This window comes from Ambystoma mexicanum, chromosome 12 (genome assembly GCF_040938575.1).
Source record: "Ambystoma mexicanum isolate Mex_15411 chromosome 12, UKY_AmexF1_1, whole genome shotgun sequence".
In the NCBI taxonomy this organism is placed as follows: Eukaryota; Metazoa; Chordata; class Amphibia; order Caudata; family Ambystomatidae; genus Ambystoma; species Ambystoma mexicanum.
This window is the reverse complement of record NC_090936.1, coordinates 1,095,100,720-1,095,122,093: the sequence shown is the minus strand read 5'-3', so window position 1 is coordinate 1,095,122,093 and position 21,374 is coordinate 1,095,100,720. Positions and strand designations below refer to the sequence as shown.

The 21,374-nt window shown below is 44.1% G+C and overlaps 1 protein-coding gene across 7 annotated transcripts in view; it reads right to left on the bottom strand.

Moving 5' to 3' along the window:
- The window catches only part of TASOR2 (transcription activation suppressor family member 2), a 1,665,218-nt gene that overhangs the window by 868,574 nt on the left and 775,270 nt on the right, over nt 1–21,374 (bottom strand). For 6 of the 7 annotated variants that reach the window (XM_069629643.1, XM_069629647.1, XM_069629648.1 and 3 more), the window contains exon 18: nt 15,119–15,163. The exons of the other annotated variant lie outside the window; for it this stretch is intronic. In XM_069629643.1, coding sequence (XP_069485744.1) covers nt 15,119–15,163 — 45 coding nt within the window. The remainder of the gene's footprint in view (nt 1–15,118; nt 15,164–21,374) is intronic. 7 annotated transcript variants of the gene reach the window in all.

The window sequence follows — 21,374 nt, the reverse complement described above, 5'->3', positions numbered from 1 at the left end:
ACCTCAAACATACCGCCGGTTTATTTATTTAATATTAATTCACCCGTTGGTATTTTTTGCCAGAACTCGACTCTAAAATGGCGTTTGTGTTCTCTTCTGTGACTCCAACCCAAGTTGAGCCCTTTGTTCCACTTTTTGGCGGGCTTCCACGCAGAAGCCCTCCAAAGTGGTGCCACTCTGTCTGGGTTAGCAGGATGTGTGGGAGGGGGGTTTAGGCACCCTGGACTGAGTTGCCGTGGCAACTCAAGTCGCACTCTCGTGTGATTGGCCCAAGTGGTGAGCCAGCCGGCTCACCACTTAGCATGTTTGATTGACAGCTAGGCTGAATGAATGGGGGTTTGCTGCATAAAAGCAGGGCTTTGGGGACTGGAACTTCAGAAGTCACCACAGGACCTAAGGATCCGAGGAGGGAGAAGCTGAGCCGACCTGCAACGACAACATCACCGGTGGAGCCCTGCTGAACCGTCACAGCACTTTTCCCGACGACAGAGGAGATCTCCAGTCGGAGAGTCTTCTTCCTTTGACTGGTGGGGATAACCAGTTTTGCCTTCTTTTCGCCTTCCTGGAGTATCTCGTGGCCGCCTTGGCCGTGCCAAGCACCCCGGCAACTGGAACACCACGGTTTACCACAACTGCCAATAGAAGGGTAGTACCTTTTAACCGAAGAACTCCGCGGCTGGTTTCTTCCCTGGCAGTGCAACGACCTTCATCTTTCCACCACGTCGAAACCTCCTCTTCCTCTGGACGGAACACCGACTTGCACCCGCTGCCAGGAACAACTGCTCCCGCTGGAGCTTCCTTCCCACTTAAGGTACTGTGTCCCGCCTGGCTTCCCTTGCAACAGATCGTTCGGAGTGGCAGTAAACCCTCGACTTTCTAACCTGGGCTGGCCTGGGACAACCTAGCTAATTTTTCCTGACTTTAATTTCATTCTTTGTGTGCGAACTATCTACAAGACTCTTTGGGCATACCCCCACTGTGTGAACCTGGACCCCTTCTGCTTGCTCTCTCCAAGAGTGGGCCTTGCAATTTACTTCCTTGCTCTCCAGTAGAACTCTGCCTATCCTGCCTTACTGTGGTTCTTTGAAAAGTATTGAAATTTGTGTGCTTCTATAACTCTGCCTTTTTCCCTCCCTTTTTAATTACTTATTAGAGTGCCATCTTATGTTAAGCGCTCACCTCTGTCTGAAAATAAGTGGTGTTTCTCATTAAGACTCGTCTAATAAGTAATTAGGGTTGTATATATATATATATATATAACAGTGACTGTGTGCTGAATTTACTTATCTCTTTGTGCTAGTGTAATTTACAAGTGTGTCTTTAAATAAATAATTATATACTTTTACATTAAAGCTCTGGTCATTGTTTGCTTGTGCTACTGTATCTCTGTACCTATTTTGTATACTCTATATACTGCCTAACTCTTCTTGATCAGCCACAGCTACCAAGTGAATCTGTGTGGTACAGACTGCTACCAAGTGGGTTTACTGCCAAACACCTGTAGTCTTAAATCTTTTGCAGTGGTCCCTAAGGGAACTGCACAGGTTTCTGCCTAACAGACGGCATAAAAAGGGAATTATCTCCCCTCCTGATTCTTTTTGGCCTTGAAGAGGAAGATGACAAACTGATTAGGATAAAAGGACTTGTGTCTCCCCTGCTACTCGCGGCAAGGGCAGGCCTAGTTATAAAATGGAAATCTCCACGCCTTCCGGATAAAAAGGACTGGATACAGATCGCCAAGAACATTTATACAATGGAGAAAATAACGGCAATACTCCACGACAAGGCTGCACAACATGAAGAAGCCTGGTCCGGCTTTGTCGAGCAATATATCACGCACCCGGATACAAATGACTCGACACAACAAAGAACCTAGGACTCATTCTGCGCCATCAGTACCTGAACACTTTACATCTCACTGCCAATTACCCATGCCAGTCACTAATGTCAATAGAGCTCCACGATCCAGAGATCATTAAAGATGAACGCCATGCAGCCCAACACAGTCTACCACAGCATTGGCACGACCAAAGGAGACTCTTGAGTTGGGAGGGGGGGTTGGGCGGGAGGGGGTTAGGGTTTCCAATTCACTTTCCTTGGAATGAAACGCATCAATGTTGTTATGTATTGTTAAGGTGGCACAAAGTAGTCCTCTGACGTAAATGTTAATGCATAGTATACAACCACCTGTATGTTCATTACCAATGTCAAAATCAATAAAACTTAAGTTGAAAAAAAAAAGAGAAAACATTACAGCACAAACTAATTTGAGAGGCAACATTTTAATCACTATATTTTGCAGGATGATATCACATCAACTCCAATAGACATCTCGGAAGGTTATCAGGTGAAATGTAAAATATATATGTTGAAAATGTCACACCTGTCAAGTGTTCGATGTGATCTTGCTAACAATTTCAAATTGTTTTAGGACGACTAACCTTCTCATTTCAGGTCGACAATTATTAAAAACAACTTTGTTGAGAAGTTCTTTGTTAGACCAAAGATTGTAAAATTGAATGTGCTTGACAACGAACTTTTTTTAATCAATAATAATAATAATAATAATAATTAGGCTTTTATATAGCGCTACAAACCCTCAGGTATCTGAGCGCTGCTTATTATTACCCACGGTGTGTGGTGCTCATTTATCGACCTCGGAAGGATGAAAGGCTGAGTTTGGCCCCGCCGGGATTCGAACCTGCGTTAACAGGCTCTGCACGGGTGTCAAAGCGGGCGCTCTACTCGCTGTGCCACTTGACCGGCACAGCGAAAAAACTATGTTTTTTCCAAGGAATGTACCATTGAAGCGATCGAAATTGAAGAGACAAATATAACCGAGGTATACATAATCTGAAATATCATTTATCGCCACATCTGTTTGCCATTGTAATTTTTAATATGTTGCAATGTTTTAAATACATAGAGTAGGTTATATTTGTAGATATGTACATAGGTTTCTTTGAGTGGAAAAGAAATGTCTGGGTTTATACATTGAAAAAATGCTTTTTTCCAGCTTGGTCTTGTGATCGGCACATCAAAGTACAATGTTTCAAAGAAAGAAAACACAGGTAAAGACCACACCAGTTTCTTTAGATGTTTTTAAGTGGATATTTTGCTGATATTACATTTTTAGTTGCTAAATCTTATCTTCTGTATGTGTGCTATGAATTGAGCATGTTTTAATTTCAATCTGTTATAGGCCCAGCAGGAAGAGGAGCATAAAGACTCAGACAACAGAAACTAATGATGTTGCTTGCCAAACGGATGTCACTATGGAGCAACTACTTTTTGAGGCAAAGCATTGTCCAGTCAAGATTTAGAGTCGTGATGCAGATGTCCCTTGGCCTGGAATATGAATGTAATGTCATTAGCGAGCCATGTAAAGTAGCCACTGATCATTGCTACATTGCAAAACGTCGCCTGGATGAAACTTAAGACACAGAAGATATATCGGAATTGTTTGCAGACCCGTTGACACAATCTACACCCAATAAAAAAGTGCACTGATGAAACATTCAATCAGCCCTGTTTTTCCAACTCATGCTGAAATATCAGCCTGAAATGACTGAAGCATCTTCGCAATTGATTGACGAATCTGCTCCTGATCTCGACTTCAGTATTTCTACTTTGGAGGAGTTGTCCACCACCATCGAATTGTAACCACAGTAGTGCAGGAGGATTGGCTATTAAAGGAGCAGAAATACATTGTATTCGACTGCTGCATGCTTGAGATTATATAAATGATTAAACATGATCATAAATTACATAGGAGGATATGTAGTGAACTTTACTTGTGTAGTGAAAGGCACCAACCTGAAAATCCAGGACAGCTGTGTCCACCACCATAGCACATTTTCATGGTCAGCTTGGAAAAGTGCTTGCTGGAAATTTACTTTGTTCACCTGCTTTGCTGTTCAGTGGATCAACGTTCAGTAACATTTCCAGTTTGTCAATTTGTGGGACTTGAGTTCCTTGCTAAAACAAAGTACTGCAAATAGCAGAAGTATTTCTTGTTCCCCCCTATTAGCCAGGCCTGGAAACCTAACCAGATATCAATTGACAGCACACTTACTGGTAAAAGGGTCATGCTGGCTGGCGACGGACAGTGTAACAGTCCAGGATTTTTTGCTAAATACTGCATTTACCACTTTCAATACATTTAAAGTAAAAAGCGAGTGAGTTTGGTCATCGTGCAAGTGTCAATGTACATCGTCTGTTGCCATGGAGAAACATGGTTTCATTAAATTAATCAAACTTCTGGTATCCAGGGGAATGCAAATAGACCTGGTAGCCACTGACAGGCACCTTGGAATAGCAAAGGCCATGCGAGAGCAGCTCCCACACATACAGCATCAATTTGATGAATGGCACGTTGCAAAATCAATTTCTAAAACAATTACAGCTGCTGGTAAAAAAAAAAAGTGTTCTGAAAACATTTTAAAGTGGTCTCAGTCTATCAGCAACCATCTTTGGTGGAGCTCAAAAACTTGTAATGGATCTGTAGAAACTCTACTTGAAAAGTGAAGTTTATTGATGCACCATTGTTCCAATATACACTCTTGGAGAGAAAGCGAACATTTCCATGAATGTGGACATGGACTTTTGACGAAGGAGCGTAAGAATAAGTGGTTGGTGTCAGGTTCCCCACCTCACGCAGCAATGGAGAATATTGTGTACGACAAAATGCTTTCAAGAGACCTGAAGCATCTCACTGAATTCTGCCACACTGGAGATTTGGAGGTGTTTCATAATATGTGCCTAAAGCACAGGCCAAAAAGGTTGCATTTTGGCATAGTTGGAATGGAGGCCAGAACAAGACTGGCTGTACTTGTGCACAACAAGAACGTTGGGAGGGAACAAGCAAACACTGCAAGAACTTTCAGGATGCTTCATTACCACATGGCGTTTACTAAACAAAGCAAACAGTGGGTAGCCAAGCCAATATTCCAGGAAATGGATTTTGAATTTGTGAAAGATCTGACATTGAAGGTGCAGGCCATGCATTTTGCATGGAATGGCTCCAGATTTTGTTTCCAGGGCCTGGGCTGTGCCACAGAACATTGCAAAAGTGGCTTGTCCTCCAAAACTTGAACTTGTTGAGAGGTTGACTTCCAGATTTAATGATGTGTAGCTGTCTTCACATATTTTTCCACAAGCAAGTTTTAATATGTTACCCAATGTTTGAGCACCGTAGCAATTTAAAAAAATGATGTAATTCGATAACACTTGCAATGTTAATGTTCAATAATGTATTTTTATTTATTTTTGTTGATGTAATCGTGTTAAATATGCATTTTATATGGTTTCATTGCACTTTACCTTTCCTTTATATTGCTTTTCATCTGTCATTGTACATATATTAAAACCTAAAACGTTAATGTGATTATTTGAAGTACATGCTTTATTTCAAAATCATGGAAAGGTATTTTAGATTGAAATTCTTGAGACATGTGCTTTTTGATTCTCTAAATCTTTTTTAAAAATATGTGTAAAATGTTAATTACGACAAATCAAAAATCATCTGTAAATAATGCAAACACATCTTTGAATATTTACAATACAAGAGAAACAAGATGTAATATTGACATCTTTTGACTTTATCATGAATATAGAATAATCGCTGCCCATCGCTGACACCAATGTCAATTCTGCTTCTAGGCAGACTGTCACAGACATCCTCTTTGCCGCTCCCAATGCGGACATATGGAATACCCATATGGTCTTTGTCCTCTCCCCTTTCTCTATGTCGCCCATTAATAGTGGCACCAGATGGGAAGTACTCTTGTCTATCAGAATGGGCCCCTCTGGTTCACCCTCACCCCCTGCAACCCATGCAATCTCTGGCACTTGCGCTCATGGCATCCCCTTAGCAGTCGCCTAGCCCCGGTTGCCGTCTTGCCCCAGGCTCCATCCTTCCACATGCATGCTCTCCTCTTTACCCTGGCACTGCCCTTACCACACTAGCACTCCGCATTTAGCCAACCGGCATTGACATCAACACCTCTTCCTTGCGCCTCTTGTTAATGACTTGCACTATCCAAATATTAAATGACCTAATAGGTAGGACCGATAGTTATCTTCCTCCCTTATCCCAAACCGCCACCCTATCCTTTGTCAGTCCTGTGGTGCCTTGAAACACCATTAATTGTATAGGCACATTACAAACATCTAAAGTCGAACTAGCATCGACGGTATAATAACTATTATTTGTGTGGTTGATATTAATCGAGCAATCTTTCCAGGCAGAAGTCGTAGGGGTGCTAATGTTTGTACGTAGAAGCCCAACTGCATTACCCCACATAGCTCATTGACCATTTGCTTGCAAATCCCCATAGCCATTGCCCTGGTTTGGCTCGCATGTACATAGTAGATCCCATTTAGAAGAAGTTGGGGTTGTGCACTTCATGGTGATTGTATCTATGAGGAGCACCCACGAACAACTGAGCTAAAGACACTCAGTTCACTTGACAATTATTGTACAGACATAAGGCCTGCTGTTCTACACTTTGATGCATATTTCCAATCATGGAAGCAAAGGTAACGGCGTGGAATGTCATCCGTGAATATGTAGAAGGAATACGTATGACCAATACATGTTTTTTTTCTCCATCTGTACGAAGTGGAGGTGTGTTCCTCCCAGAGTAAACGTTGTCTGAAAGGGCCATGGAAAGGGGTAGGATGTCATCCCGCAGGCGCACATTCTGATTGTAAACAAAGGCCTATGTTCCTAATTGCATTACCAAGACACTTGTGCCCTCTTTTCCTCCTACCCCCTTGGACACCCTCTTTGGGCCCTCTATCCTAACCATCGTGTGAGGCCCAAAAACTCGGGTCATCTTCGACTCCGCTCTCTCCCTCACATTATGGACCTTACCAAGAAGAACCACTTCCAGCTCCACCTCCTCAAAGGCATTCTTCCTTTTCTCACCTTCCGTCAGAGGCATAATGTCTCTGGAGCTCTGTTCCTCTCCAGGCTGGACTACAGCAACAGGCTCCTTCTCAATCTCCCTCTTTCCTCCCTTTGCCCCCTCCAGCTAATCCGGAATAGGGTTGCAAGACTTCTCCTTGTCCTCAAGCTCAGGTACCGCATCACTCCAGCCATAAATTCTCTGCACTGCCTCCCGGTGGCTGCAAAGATCAAATTCAAGACCCTCTTCATCATGTACAGGACCCGCTTTCGCATCATCACTCTTTTGCTTCACCGCTAATCACCTCACTGCCGCTGTGACCGGTAGCCTGATCATCATCAATCTCACATGATCCTAGGACCATCCTCCCAGTCAATACCAGCACCCCCCCCCAATTCACTGCCCCGTGGTCCCCTGGTTGATGGCTCCACATATCACCCTTAAGAGCCGCCTGTACTAGCATGCAGCCTGAGGTTCTCCTCCTTGGCTCCCCTTAGCACTTCCCTCCGGGGCCCTCCTCCAGCACTTGTCCACCCCTCTGCTCCTCGTTCTATCCCCTTTACCATCACTTCTCCACAATGCACTTGCACGGGAAATGCCACAGGACCTAGTTGAACATAGGCAGTATGTTACCGTTTAGCCATTGTTTTTATGTCCCATGTTCTGTTCCCATCTAGCATTGTTGCGCTTTAAAACAATTCTGTTGTGTAAAGCGCTTTACAAATGATCAATAAAATTAAAGAAAAATTAGATAAATACTGAATGGAACACACTGAAATTATTTAAGTGTAACTTGTATACAATAGTTTGGCGATTGAAAACAGCATGTGTGCTGTGCGCTTGATGATTATGTGATGGAATAATTTACTTTTTGATTAAAAGAATGCACGTCGTACGTTATGTTATGTTGAAGAATAGTTATACCACGCGCTATAACCGTCCGAGTGTTGCACTTGCGGTTGTTGTGCCTTCTCGCAATCATATATTCTTGCAGAGTTGTGGTCTCTGCACCTGCGGTCCTGGAACATCTGTGACCCAAAGAAATGGCACCAACACAAACCTCTAGTGATCCTTTCTAGACTTGCCCATTCTGTATCAAACTAGGAGTAAGGGTCGCGAATAATGAAGATACTTACCAGTACCTTCTTCTCTATTGAAATGTTTGCTAACCTTTTTATTACATTTTGAAATGGTTTGGCATGGGTAGCACTTGCCGCCTAAAATCTTCCGAAAGTTGTGGACAGCTTTGTTGACTAGAACACATCCTAACCTAACTTTTGGACCCATCTTCATATCCTCAGAAACGTCCTCCTAACTTTTTCCTGCTTCTCAAGACTACTGGAAAGTTGAAAAACTTTGTAAACGTTGGGCACAAGTACCCATTCATTTTAGGGCTGGTCTTACCAAGTTAAGGTTGTAATTTCTGGGGATTGATAGTACTACACAACTTTACTTAAATTTTTCCTACAGGTATTGAAAAAGTAATTTGTTTATGTGCACTAAGTGACTGTATATATATATTTTAGTGTTATGCCTTTGTGATATTACCTGCATTTGGTCATTTCCCATAGTGTGTTTTGGGCCTATAATATTCTAGTATTTTTGATATACTTACTGTCTAAGTGTAATCCTTGGCGTTTCACTGTGTGGACTCATTGCTGACCCCAGACTACTCTCACCCCTCCTGAGACTTAGCCTTGCTTGCTCTCCAAGCTATCTTGAATTGGTCTGGCTATACTACCAGAAGTTAACTGTTGATCCAACAAGGGTGGCCTCCTAAACATCAGTCCACCAGGTCAAAGTTTAGTCATCCATTCTGTTAGGGCAGCTTTTCTAAAGTCCACTTATGGTAGGACTCTATACATCTATGCCCTTGGTATACAGAGCCCCAACATCTAGTATAACTCTATACTACTCAAGGTTTTGGTATTATGGTAGAGCAACCAGGCTAATTTTAGGAGGCAGATGTGAGTTGTAGGTAAGTACAAAGAACATGGTGCATATACATATGCCCAAAGAAACACTTCTACATTGTAGTTATATCAAAATAGTTATTTATTTTATATAAATAAGGCAAAGATAAAATTTCAGCTCGGTAAGTACCATTGCAAAGCTAATAAACTCAATAGAAAACCAATGCAATACTTCAGTTGAGTAAACCAGAATGAAAAGACTTATCGATTAATGAAATACCCACCACCAGTTCATGCAGGCAGGTAGGTGCAACAACATGCATGACCAAGCAACAATAAAAGTAAACTACCAGGAGACTACAACAGGCGGCGGACTGAACCCTCCTGCGATATAGACAAGTTCATAAAATCAACCCATAGATAGTGCCCTCAAGCAGTCAGGGTTGTAGCTTTGTACTTGGTTTAAGCCCAATGTCCCCATTGTAACCGGTATCCCGGCCCACCAGTCCTTGCCGGCCCCCCGGAGACATACAAGTTCATCAACAGGCCTCCCCCGGCACCGGGGATCTACGTACATCGTCCTGTGGCGAAAGGGGATCAACATCCTCAGCGCTCGGTTATTTGAGAAGATAGTGTGTACGCATCCCACATTTGTCTGTCCCCTCCCAGCAGTTCCTCTGCATTGCACCCCATCTAGATTCCATAGCAATGCAATACAGAACATCCTCCGCCCACTGAGCAACCCTGGGGCTATACCTATTTCCCCATCCCATAGCCACTCTCTGTTTAGATAAGATCAGAAGGAGCCCTATCAATTTCCTCGTCCCTTTAGGTATTTGTTTAGTATACCCCAACAGAGTAACCATAGGATCTGGCGCAACTCGCTGTCCCATTATTTCACCGACCTCATTATTTCACAGACAAAATCAAAGATCTGCACCCAGTATCGGCGCAATTCATCACATTCCCTTGCCACGTGAAGGAACCCTGCATCGGCCTGCCCTCATCTAATACAAGGGTTGCCAGACATTTGGTCGAAAAAAATTGGTCGACCAGACAAATGGTTGAACCAATTTGGTCGAAAACCAAATGGTCGAATTTTTTTTTTTTTTTTATTTTCACCCCTTTTATTTATTTTTTTGGGGGGTCCCCCCAACCCCCTTTTTTTCTCTAAAAACCCCTTTTTTTAAAAAACGAAAACCCGAAAAATAAATATATAAATAAATAAAAAATTCGACCATTTGGTTTTCGACCAAATTGCGTCGACCAAATGTCATTCGACCAGTTTTCAGTCGACCAAATGACTGGACACCAATACAAGCACTAGTTTTCTGAGGATAAAACTCCTTTAATTGAGCCGGGGAATAATAGTATTGATGCAGAAACTTAAAATGAACCAATTTGAACCTAGAGCAGATCGCCCCTTTCCTAGTCATTTCACAACAATATCTCCACGTGGTGTCCGATATTTCCCCGTCCAGTGTCCTCTCCCACACCCCATTACTTCCCTGATACTAATCTGTCCTTCAGGGCCAATGCATAAAGCGTGGATGTCACACAGTCCCCCAAACACCCCTGTTATCAACTTCTCGAGTATATCTGCCACACGGGGTTGCTCCGGGAAGGATGGAAACAGTCACTGCAGCGCCACCCGTAACCTATAAAACAAAAAAACATCCAGCGCGGATAGAGCCCCTCTCCCTCTCAGTTGTTTAACCAATATAAACCTCCCGTTTGGGAACAGCTCTCCAAATTTAACCACCTCCAGCCTCTTCATCAGAGCAACATAACCCTTGTCACTAGACAGAGGGATGTCTGGGATATATATAAGCGGAAACTCTGGTGAATACAGAATTTCCCCTCTAGTCTTCCGCTCCAGAAGGGTCCAAGCCCTACATGTGAGATCCACCATGTTCCGAGTCGTGCAAGGTCGGCCCGGCGCAGTGAGAATTATTGACCGCAGCAGTACCGGAGATGCAATGGATTTCTCTACCTCTACATGTCGGCATTCGGCCGCCATCCCATACCAGTACCGCAGGAAACTTGCATGTGCCACTGTGTAGTACAATTCAAAATCTGCCAGGGCAAAGCCCCCTTCTGGAATTGGCGCCAACAGTTTATCCCAAGAGATCCGCACCTGTTTACCAGCCCAAATAAATCTAGTTACAGCCAAGCGGAGGTCCCGAAAATAGGTCTTGGGTACAGCTACGGGTGCATTAAGAAACACAGAGAAACCTGGGGAGTATGGTCATCTTGACCACTGAAATCTACCGTATAGTTGAGCGGGAGCGTACCCCACCTAACCATTGCTGATTTGGCCAATTCAAGTGTTTCCAGGTAATTTCTTTGATAGACCACCCCCTCCTCACTGGCAATCGTAATCCCCAGATAGCGGGTGCTGACCAATTCCCTTTGAAATCCCCAAGTATCACAAAACTGGCCCGTCGCCTCTTAACGGAAAAATGACCGACTTACTGGCGTTCACTTTAAGCCCCGATAGTTCACCGAACAGCTGGATATCCACCGTGATCGGATCTAGATTAAACTCAGGATGACGGATGAACAGGACCATACCATCCGCGTAAAGCAAAATCACCACCCTGTGAGTATACAGCTGGACCCCCCGGTGTATATGCAACTCCCTCACCCGTTCAATTGCCAGGGCCAACAGAGGGGACAGCGGGCACCCCTGGCGTGTCCCTCACTCAAGTGGTATTAAATCGGTTGTCTGCCCGTTCACCCGCACCCTCGCTACCGGGTCTGTGTATAATAAAGAAATCAAGGAGATGAACGGCCCCCCCAGCCCCATTCTTCGTAAGACTGAGAATAAAAACAACCACTCAATGGAATCGAATGCATTGGTGGCATCAATCACGGCTGCAATTGTTGGCTCATCTTTGGGGAGTGCCGCCATCAGACCAAACATTCTACGCAACCCAAACGATGTTGACCGCCCTGGAATAAACCCGGCCTGATCGGCCCCGACCATAGTGGGCATCAACGGTGCCAGCCTGGCAGCCAGCACTTTAGCCAATATCTTATTGTCAAGATTAATGAGAGAAATCAGGCGGTACGAAGAACAATCTTCAGCAGGTTTCCCCGATTTTAACAGCACGACTACTAGCGCCTCCCTAAGGGACTCTGGAAGCCTTCTCTCAGCCACTGCTTGCTGGTATACCTGCAACAGGTATGGTGCCAGAACTAGGTATGAGTTCTTCAAAGTCAGATTGGAGGTAAAGCAGCTAAGGCACAACTGTAGAAAGGCAAAGTTCCAAAGGATTCTTCTGTAGAAGTATCAAGCTTTTGTTGGTCAAAAATAGTTCAGGGACCTCTGGAAAGGCTCTGTCGTATGCGCACAAGCATTAGGCCTGGGCGAACGTGTATGGGCGAACACCCAAACACTGGAATCGGAACTCCAGCAAAAAAGGAGAAACCGAAAGACAAAAAGGGGGAATCTGAAAAGGATTTCACAACAGCAGTCAAGAAAGGGAGCTCCCAGCAAAGGATTCCTCATGCTCAAATGCAGGCCTGTGGTTTTGGTGCCTTTTTACAGACTCCAATGAAGAACGGTTCTTGCCCAATCAATTCTTCTCGCTTGCTTGGCCCTGCACTCTGGTGAGGGGACTTTGAGGAGGGGCATGTTGCCTCTGGAGGTCCGGAAGAAGTCCACCAGAGTTTCAGGATGATTCGTTTGTGGAAAGATGATGCACCGCAAAGTGGTCGCAAGTCCCCTGTTATTGGCTGTTTGCAGCCCAAGAAAGTCATAGCACGTCGAGGGGATGTCCCAAATTGAAGGTCATCTTAGGACTAATTATGCCCACCACCCCAATGGAGGATGTTGCCCTCTTCAGAGCTTCCTATTGATTTGAAAACGGGATTAGGGCAGCAGCGGTACTTCAGCAGGCTTCTCCGCTTGCTGGAAGGTGCTGCAGGTGTCTCTGGTCATCTTCGTCGGTTCCTCTTTTCCAGTGGTCAACTTGTCTTTTGCCTCAGGATCCTCACCTTTTATCCAGCAGTCATGCAACATTCAAACTTTGGGGGTGGCTGTCCTTTAAGGACAGCCAGCCTCACAGTTGGAACTGGTTCCAGGCAGGCATCCCAGGAGACACAGAACAGCAGAGGTTCGGACTCCTCACCCGTTTCCTGATCTCGCAGACACTAGAGCCTCAGCTGGTTTCACAAAGGATCCCTGTCAAGACGGCAGAAGAAGGACCAAGAAAGGACAAGCACACAAGAAAGGTTGAAAAAATAAAGGGGCCACCATTTTGTGTCAATTGTGACCTGTGTATTACCGCAGCGGTGAACGCAGCCAGGGTAGGAAAAATATACAAGAGCCGCTAGATCATGTCCAATGCCACCAGCCATTCAGGTATGCTCGTCACTAACAAATGTGACAGGAGCAGTGAGAAAGGGGATACAATGTAAACCTCTCAGCACTCCACATAAGGTGGTGTGTGCTGATCTCACAAAAGAAAGGGTAAGAAGGATAAAAAGTATCCTCCTATCCTTGGCAACAGTAGTTCTCACAAGGAAATTAAACACATAAAAAGGAAAGCCCAAAGGGCTCCCAGCAACAATGCACACAAAGTGCTGTGTGCTGCAAAAGTGAATCGCAGACTTGGGAAATATGGAGGAAAGCATGAATCCATGAAATAAAGTAAAAACATAATGAACAGGGTTCCCATGGTCAGAGCAAAAAGAATGAAGGGGAAAAGGTTCCACTCATTCAGGAGAACAGACAAAAATATCCAGGAGTTCAGCAAAAGGTACTGCGGGTCTCACAGGTAGAGGGGATTTGGCATATATGAACAATCTCTCAAACACATTCTAACAGCCATTTTTGTGAAAAGGAACTGTTAATGTTGCGGTTGTGCCGAGCAGGCGCCTCAATGTGCGGACTGTTGCTTCAATCACCAAAGCCCAACAGTAAGCCAATGGTTGGGGTGAAAAAGTGCTGTCAAAGTCACAGTCCAACTGTGCTGTGAAGGTGAGTGTGTGCAGGTGGTAGCCACCAAACAAGGAGGACGGTGCATAGCCGTTGGACAATATGACTGCACTACGTGGCTGGGCTGAACAAAGACAACCTGATGCGGAGGATCAGTAAAGATACCAAGTACAGCCTCAGTGGACAAAGTAGTGCAGGCGATGCGTTCAGCAGATCAGATGTCGGTAAAATAATTCTTGGGCAGTAGCAGGTCTTGGATATTACTTATGGACACCCCAAAGCAAGAGAGTCAGAGTACCAGACACAAGGTAAGTTGGATGAGTCACTAGCGTTTAGACTTCCAAAGTATTACAAACAACTACCACCAGCGAGTGAGGTATGCAAGGAGACCTTCGGGACAACCTATTCGAGAAAACAGATTACAGGGCAACCTGGCCTGACTCCCAGGGACGTGTGTACTACCTCATTTTGGTACCCAGTGATTTCAATGATGGAAATGAACATTGCGAGGAAGAAATATTTTTTTAAAGCCACTATCCAACACTTTGCACAAATATTCTAGGGCTGAGTTGGTTTATATAATTGTACAAGTCCTAAAATATCTTGGGGTGGGATTTAAGTGGGTTATAAAAAAATATCTTTTCCCCCTCAATGTTTATTTCCAATGATGAAAACACATACAACCCTCATTTTCAGTCAGACCTTACCTCGCAGGATAGACGTTCTTTAAAAGTTAAATGCACACATACTTTGGGTATGCTACATCTTGGATACTATCCTACTCCACAATCAAACATTAGGTTTTGAAATATTCTTTGTGAACCCACTGACATGGAATTTCACTGCTTTCTATTAACCTAGATCGCTTCATTAAATAGAGTCTTGTACAGTATCAGCATGTACATACTGATGGTTTTGAGTACATTGAGGGAAAAGGAGGAAATATGTTTAGCTGCTAAATTGCTTACCTCGTACCGGAAGGCCTGGAAAGTTTAAGAACACACTCAAACCAGAAATGTGTCTTCCCAGATTTCATGCGGCATGGCGCAGTTTGACTCATAAGTGGCACCTTAAACGTCTCAAATAGAATGAATACAGTACCTTGAGATCAACAGGTTTTTGTTATAATCTATATCAAAGAGTAAATGAGGACAAAAAAAAAACGAAACGTGCTGTCGAAAAATTTGCCATTATTACAGTAGATGATTAATTTGAACCCAGAAATATAATGTGCTTGATTGACATGCTGGACAGGCTCTGATCAAGAGTGAAGGCTAATCACAACGTCAATGTTATTGTGACAAAAATACATGCAAAAAATCAGCAATAAGGACCTTACACAGCATTACCTGGGATTCGCTGATGCAGATTTCCTGAACAGGTTCGGGATCCAACTAGCAATGCAAAATATAAAAACAATTAAGCTAGAAGGAAAATTAAAATATAAAACTCCCATTTTGTCCCATTAAATTATTTTAATTCTAGTACCTTTAGCCCTACATCTAAAATGGAAAATTTTAAGTACCACAATTCAAATAACAGCAGGATAGGACAAACTTCACCCACATTTCAGGGAACAAAATACAAGTAATCCATTTACTGCAGTAAATGTTCTAAGTTGATGCATCTTTTTTAACAATTTGTTTATTGAGTTTCAGTAGTAACAATCCTAAAATCAAGGAGTCCAGAACTAACAGCAACCCACAGTGAGCGTGAACATAGTTTGTAGGTACTAGATAAATCAAAATAGGCAGTCGATATTCAGATCGGACTTATATTGTACATCAATTGTGCTCTGTGGTCCATGAGCATGTGGCGTTTAAAATAAATTTAAATAAATAAAACATGAGGCAAATATTGTACAAATGGAGCCCACATCTCCCGCAGACGTGCATGCAAAGGCATAGTGCAGAGACACCCTGTTTCCATGTCGTGGCAGTATGCCACATCTTCCAACCAAGTTTACATTTTGGGGCGGGGGGCCCTTCCCTCCTACGGGCCAACACCAACAGAAGACCAATCAGCCTCCGAACATCCCGAGGTAGGTGCCTTGCACACCCCAGCAAGACCACCACAGGATACAAATCAATATGTTCATCCGCAATCTGCAAAGTCTTAGACATCACCTCCCCCCATTAGCGGGATATAGACTGACAAGTCCCAGGCCAGGTGTATAAAGTCAGCTGGTCTAAAGCCACATCTCGTACACAAGTCGGGGGTGCTCCTCTTGCACAAAGATGAAATAAATCAGCTTAAGCCTGGAATTCAGGGAAACCTTTTGAGTTTGAGACATCATATAACCCCAGTTCTCATAAGTGATTGCACTACCCAAGGACTCCTCGTAGCACCGCCTAGACACATAACCCTCCCACAGGAAATCAGACCTAAAATGATGATATAGCCGGAAGACTAAACGGCCCTCCCCTTTAGACAGTATAAGTCTGTGTAGAATGCCCACGTTGTCGGCTGCTTCGGGAATGAGTAAAATGCTGCCTTTAAAGCATTCCGCAAGAAAAAATACAAACGGATATAGAGACGTGGTCCCACCCCAGTGCTTCATCTGTTGCAGGGATATGACAATATCATCCACAAAATAATTCTCCAAAAGATTTGTAAGGACTGATTTTCTATGCTCTGGCTTGGTAGACAGATGTATAGGAGGCCAACCTATATTGTGACAGGGACAACTCTTGGGACCTGTAGCCAAACCAATTCAAGGTAGCAAGGCGAGTGGTCTAGGCTAAGTCTCAAGAGGTGTTGAGCTTGTGAGGGGTCCACAATGAGCACACACAGCAAAGCAGTCAAGGAACACTTAGACAAACAGGTATAAAACTACCTATTTACTTATGGCCAAAATAACACAGTGAAAAAGGACTACAAACGGATAATATCACACAACACTAAAATTAGATACATATGTACAATTACTGGTGTAGGGCGAAATACATATCAAACCCCTGAAAAGAAAGATACAGATTAGTATTAGCACTACAAGTTCACAGAGAGTGAACCCTGAATTCAGAAGTCCAACCCAAAATGTGTTTATTTATTTATAAACGCGCCTAATAGCCCGCAGGCATCAGGGTGCACATGAACACAAGGAACAACAAATGAGGACGAGACAAGAGCAGTGGACGAAGTGTACGAAATAGTGGAGCTATGTTCCCTCCTGGCCTGCACCGCTGCCCACAAACCCCATTGATGCACCCACACCCATGCACAATACAAGCCCAAATCACAAGTGCCTGATGTTTAAGGGAACATCCAGTGCAGTGCACTGAAAGTGCAAGTTTCAATGTGTTCCTACACCTTTATTTGAAAACGAAACTGTTCCGGAACTGTTTCTTTTTAAAATAAAAGTATAGGAATGGTAAAAACTATTTAAAAGAAGTAGAAGAGGACCGCTCCCGCCCAATTCGACCACTGGACAAGAGAGGCCAAGAAGTGGGTGTATGGGGGATTAGCTAAATAGTGCAGTCTTTAAGTTCTTCCTGAAACATAGGAGATTCTTTTCCTGTCTCAGCTTCCCGGGAAGGGAGTTTCACAGCTGGGCTGCACGGACTGGTAATGATCTACCCATGCCTCTTGTCCATTTAAAAACGGGAGAGGAGGCCAGGGCCTTGTACATTGACGTAAGTACCTGCCAGAGGCATAGAGTTGTATCGCTGTTTTCAGGTAGGATGGGTCGTTGCCATAGAGGCAGTGACGGACGCTGGTGCACGTTTTAAAACAGATGAGGTCAACTATGGACAGCCAGTGCAGGTCTTTCCGGTGTTTGGATATGTGCTCCTTCCAGGGGACCCTTTTAATGATTCGTAGTGACTAATTTTGGATGTGCTGGCATCTTTTTTGGCTGGAAATGCAAGCCTCGAGAATCAGTGCATTGCAGTAGTCGAACCTAGGTAAGATGATGGGCCGGGCTATTGTGGCCACGTTTTCCTCGGTGAGGAAAGGTTGAATATTCCTAAGGAGGCGAAGATGATAGTTACAATTTCTGCTAACCATTTTTGTGTGTTCTTCCGAATTTAGGGAGGCTTCCTGGATTACTCCCAGGGTTTGGTTTTTACTTTTAACCTTTGTCTGGGTGGGTATCCTGGTTTGATTAATGGGGAAAGCTAACTAGCTGGTGCTGAGCTTACTCCTGGCTTGGTGGGAGCCAATGATGAGTAGATCGGATTTCCCCCCATTGATGAACATCAGTTCTCAGTCATCCATAACCCAACCAGATTAAAAATCGAGAGGAGTTTGGCAGAGTCCTTGGGGTAGTCTCCACTGAGTTCCATGACCAACTACGTGTCTGTATAGTTGATAAAGTACGTGCCCATGCTCTCAAATAGGGCACAGAGAGGCTGAATGTACATGTAAAATAATACAGACGACAGGCTGGCCCCCTGTGGGACCACACAGGGAATGGTTGAGGGTGGGGAAAGGGTGTCGCCGCAGTGGACTCTTGAGACACGCTGGGACAAGAAAGATTCAAACCATTCGGTAGCACCCTTAGAGACATTTCCTGTGGATTCTAGGGTGTACAGAAGGTGCTGATGGTCGCGCAAGTCAAAGGCCGCCGAGCGGTCCAAAAGGACCAGAAGGCCTCCTTTGCCCTTCTCCATAATCCCTAGCATGTGTGATTGAAGGTCTACAAGGGCTGTTTGGTACTGTAGGTCTGCCTAAAGCCTTACTGCCCCCATGTAAGATGTTGTCAGTCTCGACGTGGGTTTGTAACTGGGATGTGGCTACTTTGTCCAGGATCTTTAGAAGAAAGCGGCAGTTTGTTATGGGCCTGAGGTTTGCTGGGTCTCTAGGGTTATGGGCAATCTTTTTGGTGAGGGGGTAACCGTAAGTACCTTGATGGCAGTAGGGATGCACTTATCCCGAAAAGATAAATTGACAAACCATGTCAAGAAAGGGGCGAAGAGGTTTCTGTGCACTAAGATAATTTTGTATGGCAGCACATTTTCAACACTGGAGGTGGGTTTCATGTTGGAGAGTATTCTCTCCATCTCAGGTAACTTGATTGGACTTGGAGTGAATTCATCTGGGGCCTTGTGCCCAAAGAAAGGTTCAGCAAAGTTCCACACAGTTTGTGAAGCTGGAAAAAATGAAGGTAGGGTCCCTGGGATCCAATGAACAGTTCCAATGGTTAGGGCACAAGTTGAATTAGCTGACAAGCATGTTCCCAACTTTCGGAGTGCTTGTTTGAACAAGCAATGGCAAAGCCAAAGCGTTAGAAACATTTTTATAAAAGTTGGCAAACTTTTAAAGGAGAGTTAAGGGGGAAGGTAAGTATCACTATAACTCACCCCCCCATTCTTCATGAGACTTGGCCAGTAGGTTGAAGAAGTTCAGAGGGCACTTTTCCGTGGTCGATTCCCAGGGGTTGCAGGTTTGAGCAGATCTCTGGTCGGCGTCTGATGCTGGTGCAAGGACTCTCAGTGGAAGAATGCAGCAAAACTCGAAGCAGGGCCCCTCCCAGGACAGGAATGAACACAGGTAAGCAATTTTGGATGACGACCACTGAAGCACGGGATTCACTTGTCACGGGGAGACTTTCCCACTTATCTTGGGTCCTCTTGATGCTAGGACCACAAGGGTTCGGAGAGGTAAGTCTTGTTGCACAAGCTGAGGATCCCCCAAGTTCCAGGCCTCAACTCAGAATGGTGATGTCTCCAACACAGTAGCCCAAACTCAGAGTTGGTCAGCAACAGGGCAGTCCTGGGGCACTTCCGATGGATCTTCTTCGTAGGACTCAGAGCCGGCGTTGAGAATGGCCGTTCCCTCCACTCCAAGGATTGCAGCTCCTTTGCAGGACTGCTGAAATTCTTCCACAGGACAGGGCTCTTCCAGGGCAGCAGCAGAAGTTGGTTGACAAGTCTTCTTCTGACGGGTTCACGTCTCCTCGCAAGTCTTGTAGGTGGACAGGAGCCTTGACTCCTACGATTTCTTCCAGGAACTCTCAATAGTGGGTGCAGGGGTCCTCATCATTTCCTAAAAGCCAGGTAAGAGCAGCAACTCCCACTACCCAATTACATTTCTGCCCCCCCCCCCCCCACACACACCTCAGCAGTGGTTAAATCAGGACCGTTGGTGGAAAAACTCATGCATATCACTCAGACACACTGACACCAGTTTGTGGATTGGGACCAGACTGTCTCGGCCCACTTCCTGGCATCAAACACACATATCCCTCCAGTAGCCCGCCAAAAGCCTCTGCTTCCCAGGCAATGGAAGTCCATTTAAGCATTTTCCTGGCCTCACAGGCTAGGAAGAAGGCTAAAAGACAAGATGGCCAAAGGGCAAGAGAAAAATCTTGTGGCATGGCCATGTGTGACCAATAGCCACAGGTCGTAGCCAAACATAGTAAACGCAGTAAGTCTAAAACGAAATGAACCAAACAAAAAAATTGTAAAAAGTCACCGTTGCCACCAGCTTGTCCATTTAGCACACCTAGAGAAACCAAAAATCCTCCGAGTGTTAGTATAGGGCAAAACAAAAAGTCTAAAATGCATTGTACAATGATAAAAGTTACCACAAGTGATAACAAGTTACTAAAGGTAGAAGCAAACTAACAAGAATAAGGGAAACCATGTTTACCCGTACTGACAGCCTGAAGGACATGTCAGTTTCCCATAACAGATAAGCAAAAGCCAGTGCAGGGAAGCTTAAAGCTTCATGGCACTGTAAAAAGAACAGGTCAGATACAAAAATAAAAGAAGAATCTTTCCCAACAAGATATATACCAATGTATTACCAAGGAGGGTTGAGAACAAGTGCACTAAGTGCAAATTGATGTGTTGATGGGCTGCAGATAGAGGCAAGGTGTGGGTAGCCTGCCAAGTTACCCACAGGTAAATACAAAACAAAAGGAGGTTGTTTGCTCCCTGTCTGCGCTCTTAGACAACAAAAGACATGCAAACTTTTGCACAGTTTAATGGAGGATCAAGCAGCCTGACACGTGGTTTGAGCTATAGGCTCTTCATCTGAGGCTGCATGTCAGTTATACAAGGATACTACATGCATAAATGCAATTTGTAATTTACACCATATGTCCAGGACACAAGACAACAGGGCACAATGGTGGTTTAAAAAAAATCATTAGCCATTCAATACGAATAATAGATGATAACCATCCACAAATCATTCAAATAACATTGCACCAGCAACCAATTCACCAAAGGATATTAGTTGACCAATCAGAGTTGTCAATTTCCAATTCGATATAGGTGCAATTCCATACCATAATCACATCATCTATATATCTCTTCCACACATGGATATATCATCAGAAGATGTTATTTACAAATACAAACTGCTGCTCATACTGATGCATAAATATGTTAGCTAAAGCTGGGGCATAGCTTGCCCCCATGGCTTTGCCAATAAGCTGCTTATAATACGTGTTGTTAAACAAAAAGATATTGTTAGCCAAAACACATGACAAAAGATCTTTTATCATTTCAACATGCTGGAAAAACGAAGCACAATGTTCACGAAAGATTTAGTCCACACTTGCAATTGCCTTCTGATGGTTTATCGAGGTATACAGAGCTTTCACATCAAGTGTAACCAATAACAATTCTGGTGTAAATGTAAGCTGAACTATTATTT